This window comes from Podarcis gaigeae (genome assembly GCF_964106915.1).
Source record: "Podarcis gaigeae genome assembly, chromosome: 1".
Lineage (NCBI taxonomy): Eukaryota > Metazoa > Chordata > Lepidosauria > Squamata > Lacertidae > Podarcis > Podarcis gaigeae.
Window position 1 is genome coordinate 87,924,805 of NC_139678.1, and position 18,328 is coordinate 87,943,132.

At 43.0% G+C, this 18,328-nt stretch overlaps 1 protein-coding gene across 8 annotated transcripts in view; it reads right to left on the minus strand.

Annotated features, from left to right (window-relative positions):
- Positions 1–2,809: 2,809 nt before the first annotated feature.
- Positions 2,810–18,328, minus strand: part of SMARCAL1 (SNF2 related chromatin remodeling annealing helicase 1) — a 39,340-nt gene continuing 23,821 nt past the window's right edge. For 5 of the 8 annotated variants that reach the window (XM_083736376.1, XM_083736377.1, XM_083736375.1 and 2 more), the window contains 8 exons: positions 16,786–16,926; positions 12,856–13,074; positions 11,141–11,211; positions 10,428–10,530; positions 8,857–9,039; positions 7,210–7,310; positions 3,826–3,925; positions 2,810–3,252 (listed from right to left, as the gene is read on the minus strand). In XM_083736376.1, the coding sequence (XP_083592502.1) occupies positions 3,058–3,252; positions 3,826–3,925; positions 7,210–7,310; positions 8,857–9,039; positions 10,428–10,530; positions 11,141–11,211; positions 12,856–13,074; positions 16,786–16,926 (1,113 nt within the window). In that variant the 3' untranslated portion in view covers positions 2,810–3,057. The remainder of the gene's footprint in view (positions 3,253–3,825; positions 3,926–7,209; positions 7,311–8,856; positions 9,040–10,427; positions 10,531–11,140; positions 11,212–12,855; positions 13,075–16,785; positions 16,927–18,328) is intronic. The other 3 variants (XM_083736381.1, XM_083736382.1, XM_083736380.1) reach the window with 1 other exon arrangement.

Below are 18,328 nucleotides of genomic sequence, written 5' to 3' on the forward strand. Positions count from 1 at the left end.
GTACTGCGACTCTATGGTCAAGCCTTCCTCGTTGCTCTAGCTTTTCAGTTGTTGCCTCGAATAGAGAGTAGCAGCCGCCTTAGTAGACATGACAACTGTGAACGACTTACTTACAGTAACTGCATCCTGCTTAAGGCACCGTACAGTAACTCCCTTTGGGTAATAATCTTGCATTGTGACCCAAGCATAATAGAAAATAAGTCAGTATACTGGGGGAGGTCAGAGTCAAAAGGCTGGGACACTGGGCAATGACTAAATATGAAAATGCAATGTGCTATATTCATTTTTAATACGTGTGCATGCATTGCAGCATCAGTCCTGAACTAGTGGGTCAGGACCTACCTGGTCCATGCAAAGCTTGTCTGAGGGTCTGGGCGTGAGTCTTGTTAGAATAAAGTTACAAACTCAAAACAAAAAAGCAGCTGGTCCCTGGTGGGGGACCTCCAGTCCGCTTAACCCTCCAAGCTCCAGGGCAAGTGTACCCAGGGTGCCCTCGCCCCTGTACAGGCCTGGGACTTACCACTAGGTAATGGTCTGATGCAAGACAGGTCACAACAACAGCATTACTACAGAAATACAGTGGCACCTCGGGTTAAGATCTTAATTTGTTCTGGAGGTCTGTTCTTAACCTGAAGCACCACTTTAGCTAATGGGGCCTCCCGGTGCCGCTGCACAATTTCTGTTCTCATCCTGAAGCAAAGTTCTTAACCTGAGGTAACATTTCTGGGTAGCGGAGTCTGTAACCTGAAGCATATGTAACCCGAGGTACCACTGTATGTGGTTAAAAAAACTTAAGAAATGGGTGCCCATATGCAGGCTTGGGTTAAAAGTGGCTCCTGAAGACGACTGCCTTAAAGGATCCACAAGGCAGTTTAGCATCAGGATAAAGGAATGCCTTTGGGCAGCTTTGGCAGGAAAATGCAGTTGTGATGCACACACAGATTTGTTACAGCCAGACTGGGCTGGTGTACTGAGCTGCCTCCAAAGAACATCCAGAAATGTCAGCTGGCACAAAATGCAGCTTCAATCATACTAACCAGAGCCGGTTGTATGGAGTGTAATTCCACTTTTATACCAGTTTCACCATTAATTAGCTGCTATAATCCCAAATCTTAACCCGAAAGCATAAATGAAAGGGCCAAGGAACTCTCCCTTTGAAGGCAATTTCCCAATTCAAGCACCATTACCAAAAAGGTCCTGTCTCCACAGCTACACCACTGCACATCAGATGGTGGGATGAGGACAGAGAGAAGGGCCTTGGAAAATTAGCTGCAAATGAGACTACTTCTATGGGAGAAGGAGGTTTTGAATTAAAGTCATATACAATAAAGGTTAATTTCAAAATATTTTATAATTTTGTTTCTTTCAATCAAAGTGAAATCGCCTGAAGGAAACAAAGAAAATCCTTGAATATAGATCCACTGAGTCCTGCCTGTGTAGACAACCTGATTCTGCAGCTGACTCAGTTCAATGAATGGTAAACAAAGGTAGCTTGGTGGAAGGGTACATAAATTACATGCAAAAAGGTCTCCTGTTCAATTCCCACCACCTCCAGGTGGGGCAAGAAAAGGCAACTGCCAAAACCCTAGCCGCTGCCAAGTCAGTTGTAGACAATACACCAAGCCGAGCAGTGCTTTGATTCTGTATAAGGCAGCTTCCTGTTTTCTAAACCAAGTTATGCAGGAAGGCCGGAATCAACATAGGCTCGCTATTCAAATTGGTCAATGCAGAAGCTCCATCCTTACCCAAGAGTGAGCAAATCCCATCCCCTATATAGATGTGGCCTGGACTTGTGCTTGGTGCTTGTAAGAAATGGCTTGCTGGGCTTGAGTAAAAGCAAAGATGCTAAATGACAGAGGATAGGTGGAAGAGCAAAGTATGCTCTACAGGTTTCCTGTTGCCTACCTGGAATAGAATCTGAAGGTTGCCAAGTCTCTTCCCCCACAAGGAATTACCCACCATCTATGACAAGGGTGGAAAACCTGTGGCCCTCCAGATGTTGCTGGACTCCAGATGTTGTTGGACTCCACCTTCCATCAGCCCCAACCAGCATGGCCAATGGTCATGGATTATGGGAGCTGCAGTCCAGCAACTCCTGGAAGACCATGGGTTTCTCACCCTTAGGTGAAGGTAAAGGACCCCTGGATGGTTAAGTCCAATCAAAGGCGACTGGGGTTGCGGCACTCATCTCACTTTCAGACTGAGGGAGCTGGCATTTGTCCACAAACAGCTTTCCGAGTTGTGGCCAGCATGACTAAACCACTTCTGGCGCAACGGAATACTGACGGAAGCCAAAGCACACAGAAAAGCTGTTTACCTTCCCTCCACAGCAGTACCTATTTATCTACTTGCACTGGTGTGCTTTCGAATTGCTAGGTTGGCAGAAGCTGGAACAGAGCAACAGGAGCTTACCCTGTTGCATGGCTTCGAACCACGGACCTTCTCACCCTGAACCTCTAACAAGTCCTATATCTGGTTCTAGTTTATTGTAACTTACGGATTCAAGGAAAACAAACAATTAAAGCATGCCTTCTTTTTCAATACCACTGTGCAAACAAATAAATATTTATTTTAGAAAATGTAACCAGAAGTGTTCCCTTTCTCATAGAATTTTACAGGCCTGCCCTCAAAATAGGCATCCCACAGTTCTTTCTAGCAGTTTCTTGGCTTAATTATTTAAATCTGTCCCACGAGAATAGAATTGTTGAAAGCCTCTAAACTCGCCAAACAGGATTTATTTGCTGCATGAGGAGGAGTATTCCATCTCTCAAGAAATCCTGTGGAGAGGTATTAAACGCAGAGCTGCAGCAAAGATTCAAGTAGTAAAACTCATCTGTATCACTGCAGATTTTATTGGAGTCGGGATAGAGCCACAGATTCTTGATTTCCCAGCTAGAGAAGCAATAAAAAGAAGGCAGCTAAAGCTGTTCAAATCAGCAAACCCATCTTAAAAATAGATATTTATTTTAACAATCAAAGCAATTTTCACTGATTATTCTTTTTGCCCTCCTTTAAATACAATCTTAGTTAACAAAAAAAGCGCAACATTTTCTGAGTTTACTGTCTGCAAAAATATTCATCAACACGCCGTTTCTTGCACAGACTTGATTCCGTTTCACTTGATGGAGTCTGTGGTCCAGAACCTTCACATGCATCAACCATTTCCACAAGTAGGGCTTCATCCATATCATCTGCATCCTCCGAGAAGGTCCTCTGGAAAAGGTTTAAGATGGTCTCCTGATTTTGGTCCTGCTAGGAAATTAAAGAGGGACATCACTGGCAAGCAGGCAAAAGAGCTCTGCTAGTCAACAGAGAACAGACTAAGAAAACAGTCAATAGAGGAGAGATGGAGGCGTTCCCCAAGTTAATAAGATGCAGACTGGACCATCAGCCTTCCTTCCTCTCCCTGCTATTTGAGTGGTAAAGAGAAATGGGACACACTGAAATAGCAGGAGGATATCTGAAGAGCAAAGGATGGAGCTTCTCCATCAAAGTTATTGCAGTAAGTGACACCATCCAATAGGTGCCTTTGATTCAAGCATGGCTGCTGTCCACAGAAGGAATCAGAACGTGATAAGTCATGCCTGAATAATTGCTTTTTTATTCTTTTATAGCAGGGGTGGGGAATCTGTGGCCCTCCAGATGCTGTTGGACTACAACGCCTACCAGCACCTGCCAGCATCGGTAATGGGGATGATGGGAATTGTAATCCAACACCACCTGGAGGGACTCATGTTTCCTACCCCAGCTTTATTGCATGAAAGACCATGCACCTTGGAGAGAAACTAAGCGCCTCCAGGAACTTAGTTTAATGTTAAAAGTTACCTTGCAGAGGAAGTAATCTGTAGCTTCAGCTGTCTCAGAGAACTTGGCTTCAGACAGGCCAGCTTCCCCTAAGACTCTGATCTTCTCTTGAATCATTGGCCTAGTGGAGAATACAGGCATTACAATTACAAAGAAGAGTCAAGCAAGCATCTTTCTTAGTGAAAGCACTGAACTAACTATAAGCACTGAACTACTCAGCCAGTAAGCAGAGGACATTCAGAGATGAGGATTTTTTTCTCATTACTTTGCTGCACACTAGTTCCGTATATACTGTCTTCTCAGATTTCTATGTGAAGATGTCAAAGGCCTGCATTTTAAATTCCACCTCCCCCCCCCCATCCCAAATAAAAACAATTCCTTCACAATGGATTTGGGATATTTTGCTTGGAAGTGGAGGAATGTGGGAAACACCAAGGAGTAGCAGGGATATCAGGAAAGATAGAGAAAAGCATTTGTGCTGCCCAGCAAAGTCCATCCTCTGCCTCTGTGGTTTCAAAACATCGCAATATAGACACATCTCCCCTTTTAGCCTAGGACTGGGAACTTGCACCTGCAGAAAATAGCAAGAGCTCTGGGAAAATAGCAGTTTGGTATATTACTGCAGCTGTGCATATCCCTAAAGTTAAAAACTAATTCCCATGTGTAGACAAGCTGGCTGCCAACATGGGCTTAGCAAGAGGGCAAGTCTGGATCCCAGCTGAGAGGGGTTGGGGAGAGAGGGGAGAATCCTGCAGGGAAATAGACAACACTGGGGAAACTGTTGGGGTCTGCATGCATAGCCAAAGTCTTCAGATGACCATCAGTGCCAGGTGAATAAGCTTCACTTGCACTCAACTCCACCCCAGTGAACAATCTGAAGGGGAGAGAGTGGTGATAAGACAGGAATGAGGAACCTCTGGGTCCTCCAGATGTCACTGGACTCCAACTTCCATCAGTCCCAGCTAGCATGGCCAATAGTGAGCGATCATGGGAATTGTAGTCCAACAATGGAGGGCCCTGGATTATTTACTCCTGTTGTAAGGAATACAAGCAAAGCCTGTGTTCTACTTAGTCAGCTCCCGAAACTCTAATTTCATGAAAGTCAGGGTGTGGTATGATAATGCAACCTGAGAAGTTTTCTGATTAGAGACAGAAAGAAAGAACAACGTTATCTGAAAATACGCTGTGTGTATGTCTGAATTTTTGTACATGCACAGGCTGAGAGCTGGAAGCAGAGAAGAGAAACATGAAGACATGCTTAGAACAACAACAATAAAAAAGCAGTGGGTAGATTTCAGCAAAGATTAAATTATTATAGTCTAAAGCTGTGAAAATTTCTGAGACTGGGGGTGAAAAGTTAACACATAAGATAGGCAACAGACTATACGGGGCAAATGAAAGTCAGTGAAAACCAGATGGTGCAAAGATGTAAATGAAAGGAAGATGGACAGATTTTACAGCTAAGGGACCGAGAAAGGGAAGAACATAAGGCCTGTGTGTGGATAGAAGACCATATGCAAAGAGCCCAAGTTGGGAGGCAAGCAATTAACAGTGCAAGCTTATAAGTGTAAGAGTAAGTCCCATTGACTGTACAGGATTGCAGCCTATTCAACAAGGAGCAAAACAAACAAACAAAAGTGCAACTAATTAAAAAGAAAATAATTTGTTTTTAAGTAAAAGTGTTATGAAAATATTTAAACATTCTGCACAGAGCAAGGGGTCCTTTTTTTCTGTCAATGGACACTCTCTCTTTATAACCTTCCTATAACCAGCCCCAGTCAACCAGCCACATGAAATTTCTGAGCACTTTTCAAACGCAGCCCCATGTAGAGCTCATTACAGTAATCCAATGCTTATTATCACTGTGGTTAAGGGGATGCCCATCAAAAGCCCAGCTGCCACCATCAGCCCAAGCGAGCTCTGCTACATGGCAAGTTTGCCACCGCTCACTCCCACTGGTGAGCGCCATGTTCACATAAGGCAGCAGCTCATCTGTGACAGCTGCAATTGCTATGCAATAAATACGGTCCTGCAAATCAGCCTCAAGATTAAAAAAACCAGAACGTCGCTTCTTTTCAACAGAAGGCAATGCTTCATGCGACAACACAAACTTTCCACTACCCAAGTGTTCTCACAGAGCCTTGTAGAAAGAGTCAGGGGAACAACCCCCACCTTGGCAAACAGCACATTTTCTTCCACTCTCGCACTAACCATTTTGTGGACAGAAATTTACAAGTAAAATGGAGAAATGACTGTCATTAGCTTTCTTTCATGTGTGGGCGATATGTCATCTCCTAGTTTCTTCTGAGGGAAGGGTATAATTATTTGCAAAGCTGATATTCAGGGCTCCAGGGAGTACAAAACATCTGATGATGTGCCTTGTCTTGCTGCCGGTGGGCCATTTTCCCACCTCCACCTTGTAACACAATCCTCACAAGCCTATAGGCGTTCCTGACTTCATCCTACTTTTCTTCTCAGTCATGATTTTGGACTGCTGGAGAGGTGTAACAGAAGTTACAGAAGGAATATGCTAGCTAAGCATGAGTAGACCCAACCCGACTACTTGGCTCTGGTCTTCAGATCCTCCACCCCAAAAACCCCATCTTGAGCGCACTGCAAGCTCAGAGTTAGCAATAACCTGAGGTGGCTTGCATTTCTTCACTTAAACCCTTGCAAAATGCTGAAAACCAAGGAACAATCAAGTACGAGTCATCATGCACTAGAATCATACTTGTGAAAAACAGGAAAGATGCTGGTTTTCCAAAACTGATTCTGATTGCAAGAGCAGAGCGCTTCCAGACTCCAGGTGCTTTTGTAATAGTCTAGCATGCTCAGGTTGTGGGGAAAGTCATTGAGCAGTGCTGATGTAACATTTGGATGCTCACTACCCATGGGCCCCAAGTGGAATCAAAGGGTTCTAACTGGGTGACCTTCATCCTCTCACGATCAAAGTTATAAAAAACAGCATGGAAGGGGGAGATGGAGAGGACCAACAGAATCATAGAATTGTAGAGTTGGGAGTGACCATGAAGGTCATCTAGCCCAGCCTCCAGAAATGTGGGAATCTTTTGCCCAACTCAACCCCATGATTAGGGCTGGGTGATATATAGATCTGTCATCCAAAATGAGTTTGAGGTCCATATCATGATACCAGTTTCATAATTTTTGACCTGACAATATATTACAAATCATGGTGGGTGGGGGTGGGTGGGTGATTTTGCACCGGGGGAAACCATGAAGCCGGTCAATGCCTCTAAATAGTTCCATTCCTTATTTCGGGCACTGTGATATATCAGTATATCGCAATGTTTAGCTGGTGATGTTTTGCAATGTTGAAATCCAGGTATAGTCCAGCCCTACCCATGACCCCGAGAATAAGAGTCTCATGCTCAACCAGCTTCCTACCACAAGTAATCATCAGCTGTGCCTTTTGCTACCAAGTAGTGAACATCCACAGAATTTGTTTGCCCAATTCGGTGCGCCCGATCTTCTGCTTGGATCAAAACCTGCATTAAAAAACCAAATATGCAAATTAGAAGGAAAAAAAGAGAGAGAGGAGAGCAATGACTGTTGCTACAACCCCTAACAATAAACCAATGAATCATTATGCTTGGCACAGAGCAGATGGCCCTCTCCTTGCTGACAAGAATTATTAAAATGTAAAGAACGAACGACTGAAAAGAAAGCATTTTACAAAAAGGAAACACTGAGGATCAAAGAGGGAGCTAACATTCCACAAGGTGACTCGAAATGGGCTAGCTTGTCACTTTGTGTACTTCTATTTTCACAATGGTAAGAACAAATGAAGACCCCAGCAGAATCAGGCCAGATTCCCATATGGGATTCTGTTCCCACAGTAGTCAACTAGACGCCTAGATAAGAGTGCAATAACACTCATGGCCAGTAACCACTGCAAACCTAATCCTCCATGAAATGAGTCAGGATGTTCCATTAAAACAGCACAAAAGAGGTACTGTTTGAAAGTGTACAAAGTTTATTCCAAACTACAGTTACGATACCAAAGTTGCTGGCATCCGCCTGTCTTGGGAGACAATGGAGCACTTACAATGTACATAAAGATCATGACATTAACCTAAGCACTGCAATGTATTTCAGTATGTGGTTATTGGAGCAAAGGCCTTCTACTGCATTCTTGCCAACTTCATTTTGAGAAAATTGGGGATGGGGCTGCTGGACTGTAAAAATGGAATCCCGAATTAAAGCTCAACCTCTTACCTAGATGCACAAGTGACTTAGGGAAAGCCACTCTCTCTCTCACCCCCAGCTACCCATCTTCAGAAGAGGAGCAAGAGTGGTGTACCTCATACAACGGCTTGCATACAGTAGCGCAAACAGAGTTACATACATACAAAAAGGACTTCTTCTGCTCTCCCTCCTGCTCCTGAGGATCCCCCAACCCTTAGGAGAAGATTGGGGGATAGGGGGTCACTGAAGAGAGAGCAGAGGAAGGTGAGAGTTCAGATGGAGTCTGTTGTACAAACAAAGTGATAGTGCTTGGTGTAACCCAATCGGCAAAATCCCAGAAAGGTTACTCATGGCTAAATCCAGTTAACTGGAGCTTAGCTGCATCCATGTTGTAGTTTTTTAACTAGGTTTTGCTCAGTAAAGATTGTAGAGGACTTGACAAATGATAAATAGGTGTAATTGTTAAAGGGAAACCTTAGCCACGCAAACACCTGAAATGGAGCAGGAGGGAGATTTGACTGAACAGTTTTGTAGTCACTAGGCCGCAAGAGTGTGTTTTGGTTCAACAAAGCCAAATCAAGCAGACTATCAGCAATGTTTATTTGTAGTGGGAGCTGAGTGATCAGCAGTAGTATTAAATACTATATGCAAAACATGTATCGCCACCAGACAGATACTCATTTTTATAGGTTCCATCTAACAACCATAGCTACAAAGTCATTGTACTTTAACACATAAAGTACACAATCCAGTTTCCTCACAAATAGCCTCTTATGGTTTTATCTTAAACTCTGAACAGCGTCCTTTCAGGAGGAGCACCCCCAGACAGTATCCAAGCTGCCTTACCCCAGGGTTCCAGAACAGCTCTGCAAACACAACCAAGTCAGCGGACGATAAGGTGAGCCCCATGTTAGCTGCCGTTAAGGAGAGGACAGCCACAGAGTGCTTGTCAGAGAACTGGAACTCTTGGCAGAGGGACTGGCGCTCAGCTGAGGGTGTGGAGCCGTCAATGCGAATGTACCCAATATGCTGAAAGGGAAGGTGAGGAAACAATGGGTCACTTATCATCAGGGCTTGCTCCTCTCTCCTCACTTGGCTGAAAACTGGAGCCATGCCAAATGGAGCATTGGGATCCCACTCCTTCACTAGTCAAGTTGCAAAGCAGATAATTTATCTTACATTTGTTATATTTTTGACCTGCCTTCGCTCCAAGCAGGTTAGAGTTGCTAGGTAGTTGTACTTGTCCAGGCTTGCTGGCCATCAGTTATCACATACCTGCCAGCCAATCCCAATAAACAGGAGTTGTTGGCTGGTTAGCTAATTTACCCCCAAACACTCCCTCATGCCATCTGGCCCTTCATTCTCTCTGACCCTTCTCCCCACTGCTTGGAACAGGTAACAAGGTTCTCATCCTGACACTCAGCCCAGTACTATAATAAACAATTTCTGATATCTTTGAAGAGCGAGAACATTATCTAGGAAAACCTATTTTAAATTGCCTTAGCACATATTTAAGGCAGCCCTGACATATGAAGGCCATTGATACCAGGGACATCGAGGTGAACTTGAATCTGGGAGAGCTGCATTAAATCTTAGCTAAATACAGATGCCAAGGATGAGGAAGGTTATTATCTTTCTGGAAGCAAATGCTTTCCCTTCCAATGAAGGCTAGAACATGCAGTACAGGGAAGGCCTGTGAGCTGTTGTATTTATGAGGGACAGGAGTGCCACAAATGTCACATGACCACACCTTTCAATTTGATTAGCATCTCCCCAGCACAACTTATGGAGCAGGTAGGAGCTGCTCTCTGGCCTACCTCTGAAACTTGGAAGCACCCAGAGCCAGTGGGACTTCTCTGAAGCTCACTGGGATGTCAGAAACAAAGCTCCAAGTCAGGGGAGTGGCAGGGTCAATGGCAAACACACAGAATTTTTGGCTACAGGGAATTTTGCTACAGAAATTATGTCAGATGGCTATTCAGTTGGCAGGGAGGAATGCTAATGAGTCAGTTTTACACGTAATTATTTATATTCTTCATACTGGTTAATCTTTATATAGGTCAACTTTTCATGCCTGCTTCGTTTTAACAAGTCAGGGTTTTTTTAAAGCTTTAGTTCATGACATGCTATTGATTTGAAATATGAGAACTGACAGCCGGAAGATTATCTTTAACACATTTAATCCCTCCTGATGTTGACTGGTTTACTTCAAGCTTATTAATCCCAGTGGCCAGGTTTGTATTTTGTGAATTCTGGAAAACACTAGACAAGATGGCAGTAAGAAAATGTATGCAATGGGTTTTAAAACATCATTGTGAATAGGTTCCAGGCAGCTTTGTATTGTGCCAATGATACAAGAGTTTACCAGGATCTTCAAGTCCTGGAAAAGGAGTAGTAATAAATGCAGATCAATTTACCTTTTTCTCCAGGTTCTCACAGATTGTGTCCAGGATGAGTTTGTGATGAGCGAATACCAGAAACTTTTCTCTTCCACTTTCCAATAAATCAAAGATATATTCTCTACAGTGAACAAGAAGTGGGGGATAGGAGGCTCAGAAGATACACATATGATCGTTGTTCCAGAAGCAATCAGTGTATGGTCCTAGATCAGTGGTCCTCAACTTTTATTTTATTCAGATAACTGGAAATTCAGCCAAATCCCAGTTCCAAGGACCTGTTTCTCACATGTAGTTGAAACTACGGACCATTTTTGAAGACTATAAAGGTCAGGACTTTTCCCAACTGCAACGAACATATTACGTCAAAATCTCTGCATCAAAATATGATCAGTTGTTTTCTACTGAAGATCTATCCGCACGTCACATTGTACAAAATAGGTTTAATACATTTGAAATGAAAGCAATTAGGACTCAATTTGCTTATTTTCAGCAGAACCAGAAAATCTTATCTCAGCCCTCTGCACAATGGGTAACTTTAACGATAACATTTCTATAAAATATTTGCCAGGCTGGTTCAATACCGAGACCAATGCTACAGTGCTCAAATGTTTTAATTAACATTTATCCCAAACTTGATTTTGCTGCCAATCTTGTCTTGCAGTTTCCTTTCCACTGTAGCAAGAATCACCTAGTCAGGTAGGTTTGTGTGATACTGTGAAACAGCAACTTACATGATACAGTGAATTTTGGCTTCAGCAGTCCTGTTGTAAAAGAGAAAGAGAGCTTCCTTCTGTTCTTGTTTCTGCAAACAGATATTTGAAAAACCTGTCAGTTAGGTCCAGAAGGGTGTAGCTAGCAGCACAATGACTAGTGGGATTCACATGTGGCAGATTTCTGCAGCCACAATTCTAAAAGATGACATGCTTGAATTTTTAAAATATATTTACACAAGTATAAACCTCCATTGCCCCCGCGTATGTTTTGTTTGCTTTGCCAAACCTAGATAATTTGTTCTGCTGTGGAATTATTAAAGGTGCCATTATTAAAGGTGAAGTGAGAAATAAACACCCTATGGAAACCAAAAGAGGTGCAAGGACCTTTAATCGGCTCTAGCAGGAGTAAGAGTAGGAATGAGAATTCCCCCTCTAGCTCAACGTGTTGTTATTTGATTAAAATTTTTATTAAATCTAGCACAGGCCTAATGTATAAAGCAGATTTGGACCACTAAATGCAACTCTAAAAATGTCCTGTGTGAATACAACATATATATTTCATACAGGTACTGTCATTGGAGTTATGAGGATGTCAAGCTCTCTGATAAGCATGCACATAATGACAAAGACAGAGTCCCCTTTCAATAATGTGTGAAATGGACCTAACCTGCAGGCTTCTGACTTTCGTTGCCATAGCTGAAGAACTTTACTGAGGGATATGCAGGTTTTATCATGAGGCAGCTGCCATCTGTGCTGGAGGAGACTTGAGAGTCCCATGGACTGCAAGAAGATCAAACCTATCCATTCTTAAGGAAATCAGCCCTGAGTGCTCACTGGAAGGACAGATCCTGAAGCTGAGGCTCCAATACTTTGGCCACCTCAAGAGAAGACTCCCTGGAAAAGACCCTGATGTTGGGAAAGATGGAGGGCACAAGGAGAAGGGGATGACAGAGGACGAGATGGTTGGATAGTGTTCTCAAAGCTACCAGCATGAGTTTGACCAAACTGCGGGAGGCAGTGGAAGACAGGAGTGCCTGGCGTGCTCTGGTCCATGGGGTCACGAAGAGTCGGACACGACTAAACGACTAAACAACAACAAGCTGCCATCTGTCCCTCCTAGGTCTTGATGGAAGTTACCCCAGCAAACACTAGGCTGGCACTTTCCCCTCTCTCCTGAGGACATGCAGAGTCAACAACACAGGTTCCAAAGTTGGTCCCTGTCAACTGCCTGGACCAAGAGCTAAGCAGTGGAGACAGAGCTACCCTTCTCCTGTCTATCGTATCTTGAACTATGCAGACAGAAACTCAGTTCAGACATCACAGCAAGCCATGGTTTGTACTAACCACAGTTAAGAACCAGTAACATGGTTTGAGCTTTCAAATGTACAACAGGCAAACCACAGTTTACAGCCAATTGTGTTTTCGTTTCCTCTCTCTTCAGCACGCAGCTTCAGAAATTTGTTGCTCTCTCCCATTTCCATGGTTCAGCAACCTCTAGAGACAGAGCACAGCAACAACCATGACTGTGCTTTGTCGGTAGTTTGTAGAATGGCAAACCAGAGCACAAACTGCAGCTTGATATTGTGACTTTGCAACCCTTTGGAAACCCAGGTTTGTAAACTGGCACAGGGTTCAGATGTAAACAGCACACTGTATATTTAGATTTTTAAGCAACCGTTCGTCATTGTGATGGAATGCAGCCATGTTCTCGCCCAACAATATTTCCGACTCACACTCTTATAGCCCTTGGCCATTTCTTTTGCAGCCACTGCCAGCTCAGCCTTTGTCCTTGCGTTAATGCCTTCAGGAGCTACCACCACCATTCTGCGCTGCTTTGCAGGGAGCTGAGAGAGCACGTCAGACTTCAGGCGACGGATCATGACGGATTCTTCCAGCAGAAGCTTCAGTTCACCAAGGTTGGATGAACCAGAATAATCCCACCCCCAAGGCCGCTGAGTGGAATAGACACCCAAGAGGAAGAAAAAACTTTAAAACATCATCAGTAGCATCATCACTCATGCAAGAACTGTGAGTATACTGCACATCTATGCACTGGGATTCAGATACGGAACAGAACTTGAATTTTTAAAATAATACTAATAAGAAGGTTTGAGCTTACACGAGTGCTAAGAAACATTTGGAAAAGTGTTCTAGTGATCCAAAAACCAAATGGAGTTCCAGGCTGAGCATTAGTGTGATAACCAATATGCAAAGAGAATTCCCCAAAGATTTTAATCTCTGTCATCCTTTCCAACTGTAACTGTGCTGTAATTTGTATGTTCACCTGAGGTCAGGAACAGAAATCACACAAGTGAATGAGAAGTGTTCACTATTTTTGGTTGTTTTAGTCCACAAAAGTTATGTAAATAATTACGTTGTTTTCTGCATTTTTTTAATGTCCCCCATTCATTGAAATGCCTTTTTAAAACGTTTATTTATTTTATTACATGAATTACGTTAGTCTCAATTATCTACTATGGCTGAAACTAACAATGTAGGTTTCAGCAGAAGCAGAACAGAGGAAGGTATCTGGGTTGAAGATATTGCCGGAGGATGTCTGATTGGAGGAGTAAGGCAAATCATGGGCATGTCAGTGCGAGACATTTAGGAGCACACATCTGGAGTCTGTTTTTCAGGTATGTCAGTAATAAATAAGAGCAGGCTTCCTCAACCTCGGCCCTCCAGATGTTTTAGGCCTACAACTCCCATGAACCCTAGCTAGCAGGACCAGTGGTCAGGGATGATGGGAATTGTAGTCTCAAAACATTAAGAGGGCCGAAGTTGAGAAAGCCTGAATAAGAGCAATCAGCACAAGTGTTTTGCACCACTTTTCAGTGAAGACAACTAAGGTGCATCCAATCCATGATCCATGAGCATTTTTTTTTTCTAAGGAGCTCTGAATCATGAAAATTGTATCAACCCCCTTTCTTTCTAGCGTTGCAATGGAACTCTAGTTGCACCGGAACTCTAAAGTGTGTTTACAGTTTTCTCGGCATAGCAACTGAGGGATGATCAACTTGGCAATCAAGAACAGAAGAGTCTCTGTTTGTCAGGGCACTGAAGCCCTTCCCCAGCCACTAGTCCACTCCCCTTTCTGGCTTTTGAGGTTTCAGCAGGCATGGCCCATGCATTTTCAAATATATATTTGAATCCCACAAGAGCTTGGTAGTTAAATGAAAGCGGAGATCTTCAGAAAATAAAACTCTGCAGCTAGCAGCATATTCATTATCTGCACTCCTTCGGCTTATTCAGAACCCTGTTGGCAATTAAAGAGAGCCTCAAAGCATAATCATCATATTGACAACGTTCAATGGCCTTGTAAAACTACATCCGCTAAAAAGATGCATGCCCTGGATTCCTAGGATATCAAACAGCAAAGTTAAGAAGCCGCTTTTTTTGACCCGGGCCATTCTCAGTGGAAGAAATTACTTGGTCGCATGTTTTAGCAAAGCTCCTGAACTTCTCCTGGCTGAGCATCTGTGACAACCTACGTGCACTTTTCTGTCTTTTAATGCTCACTATTCACATCGCCTGCTTTGAAAAATGGCTCGATGGCAACTATAAAATTTGGCTCATAAATAAAAACAGGTGACGTTTCATTTGTTGCACTTTTTTATGAGCAAGAAGTGCCAAGGAGTTGTGGATCGTAAACCAATAAACTAATTCCATCTTTGCTTATTGCATCTGCTAGAGATTTGTGGTCTTCTGCCGTGAAGCTAAATCAATTCCGTTTAAAATGGAGTATTTTTCGGGGTCTTGTTTTTTTAAACTGAGGTGTTCATGTTTGAGATTTTCTTGTTGCTGTTTAACCCAGACAATACAATTTATATTAAGACTATATCCTACTTTTATTATGGCAATTTCTATCCTTATTGATCCCAGAGCAATGTTTAATCATATTTTTGAGCAACTCAGGGAAGAATTACACATCACAAAGACAACAGGGAAAGGAACATTGGCAAAGGGGGAGGGGAGCAGGTAGGAGAAGAACTTTAACCAATTCCCACCAATTCCTCTTCCCATCCTGCACCACTATCAGCTGGGCTGGAGAAAGCCTGGTAATGGGGAAAACAACAGGGGGAGGGTGTTTGTGGGAAGAGTTGGTGGTGCAAGAAGGGTTGAGGGCCCACAGAATCCTTGAAGGATGGCCTGAAACAGGGGAATTCACAACAGAAAGAAATGAAGAAAAAGTTAGAATGAAGAAAAAAACAGTAAATAAGGAATAGTGATAACCACATATACCTCAGACATTAGGAATGCCATAAAGCAGAGAGAATCAACATCTTTCCATTATAAGATAGCATTATAAATATGAAGAAAGATATATATATGACAGAAAACTAAGGCCGAAAGTAAAATACTAAGTCTGAAAGAACTGGGGTTTGTCATGGCCTTTGGCCAGAACAATAATCAAATATGTATGTATGTATGTATGTATGTATGTATGTATGTATTTGCCCGTTAACCTTTTGCCTCCCATTAAAAACAAGAAAAGTACCTCAATTTCTGAAAAAAATGGCAAGGTGATATTATGTATATGCAGGAAATGCACATCAAAGAGAAACGTTAGAAATAACTGTTAACATTGCCCATTTATTTCAATGGGTCTATATTTGAGCAAAATGGATATGACCCATTAGGACTGGGCCTGGCGCATGTACAAAAGTGAAAGGAGTGTGTTTGTGTGAAGTTATTCAGAGCAGGAAAGACAAAGAAGGTCAATATATTATGATAAAAGGAAGCTTGGACAGATGAATTTAATATCAGTGAATATTTATGTAGCACTCAGTCGTCAGATGAGTGTTTCTTATCAACTAATTGAAGATCTACTCTGTTTAGGGTGGGGGGAAAGTGAAATAGCAACTGGAGGGAATTTTAATGAAGGTATAAATGCAGGCAAAGAAGCAGACATGATACAATCACGAATGCACTGCAAAAGCAAGCATTATCCCTTGAGATGTTACAGCTTGTTGATATTTGCAAACATCATAATCATAATTAGAAGAATTATACCTTCTGTTTCATACCACATTGGAACATCTGATTTAGTGGTAAATATATAAAAAAAAATAGCATTTAATCATGCTCATATTTTTGGTAGCTTAAAACTCATTAATCAAAAAGCATATTGGAGACTGAATCCTTTTTCCATTTAGGAATACAGAACTAACGGATTCATAGTAATGTCCAATTCCATAATTTTTCCTTGTCAATATTACACCTCAGAATACGGGGCCAGTTATCAATATGATTGATGACAACACTATTTATGACATTGCACACTGATCAATTTAATGAGTTAATTGGTAATCACAGAGGTCAAGTTCAGTCAGGCTTTCTTAGTTGGTGAACAATCTAGTTGGTGAACAACTAGGCTAGGCAGAAGCTAGCCAAGGCCTCAGGTAAAAGTCGATCCCAGCCCTAACACTTGGCTAGGAACCTTTTAACTGGAGATGCTTGAGAAATAGCAGAAAATCTTATAGTAACCATGGAGCTATGGCCAATTGTCACTACGGAAATCTGCCCTTTCGCAGCAAGATGTCACTGAGAGATTGTAAAGGGAATAGCAGTGCACAAAACACTTCACGGAATGGAAGGTTATTATTATTCCCAAATAATAATTTCCTGGCTTCTGATTTGCCAAGGATAGAGACTCACGTTACCTGCTTAGCATCACAGTAGCGGAGCCCGAAGGCATGGAACTGAGAGAAGAAGGATGGTCTGACAGCTGCAATCTGCGTATAAAGCTCTGCAGGGCGGGACATGGCAGGGGTTCCGGACAACAAGATGACTCGTTTGGCAGCCTGGGGATATAAATGTTGCAAAAGGTTAATTACGTGGCTGCTATCACACGTAGAGATTCGAGGACACCCAAAAAGGTAAACATGGCCCTAACTAGCAGAGCTAACACAGCACAGTGGGTTAGCAGACCTCACCCCTCCTCAGACGGCAGATTTTGAGTAACATGAAAGAGCAACAGTGTGTTATGATTGTGTGTTTTTTTCTGCCAGGAAGAGGTGCTTATGAGGCTTCCAGGGGCCAAAATAACTTGGCTGGCCTTGGGTACCATACACCTTGATTTGGTGATAGTGGTGTTAAATATGCTGTTCCGCCTCAAGGAGCAAAATGTCTTGGCCTGACCCAAGAAGTCCCCTGTTCGACTCTTGCCTCTGCTGGCAACTAACTAGGTGGTCTTAGGCATGTCGCTCTCGGCCTCAGCTCCCATATCTGCAATGTAGAGATAACAATAATGGTTTATCTGAAAGAGTTGTTGTGAAGCCCACTGAAGAGAACATACTTGGAGCTCTCAAAGAAAGCACGGTATAAATACTAACATGTACAGTGGTACCTCGGGTTACAGATGCTTCAGGTTACAGACACTTCAGGTTACAGACTCCACTAACCCAGAAATAGTATCTCGGGTTAAGAACTTTGCTTCAAGATGAGAACAGAAATCGCGTGGTGGCGGCGCAGCAGCAGCGGGAGGCCGATTAGCTAAAGTGGTACCTCAGGTTAAGAACAGTTTCAGGGTAAGAACGGACCTCCGGAACGAATTAACGAATTCACGATTTCTTGTTCTCATCTGTACAGTGGTACCTCGGGTTAAGTACTTAATTCGTTCCGGACGTCTGTTCTTCACCTGAAACTGTTCTTAACCTGAAGCTCCACTTTAGCTAGTGGGGCCTCCTGCTGCCGCCGGAGCACAATTTCTGTTCTCATCCTGGAGCAAAGTTCTTAACCCGAGGTAATATTTCTGGGTTAGCGGAGTCTGTAACCTGAAGCGTATGTAACCTGAAGCGTTTGTAACCCGAGGTACCACTGTATTGTAATTAGAAGTAACACAATCATTCCCATTTTGCTTTGTTAGATGACACTCATAGTGGTGGTGGTGGTGATAGCCATCTTTCTCAAGAGACAATGAAGTGTGCCCCTGGGGTGAAGTAAAACCACTGCGTGACCTCCCCTGGGTGCAAGCCTGGGTAGTGTGTATGGATCCTCAGCTGGACCCCCCTCTTGGCCTCACTGATGTGGTCCAAAGGAAATCAGAGCAATCAACTTGGCTGCAGGAGTTGCCGGAAGGAGGCGTACATTGTACGATCCAACCATCTTAGGGACTCCACTCTGGATTTGAGTAGGGTTTACACAAGGTTGGTGCAATGTGGACACACCAGCCAGAGTTTTGGATTGGCTCTGCCCACCACCTCA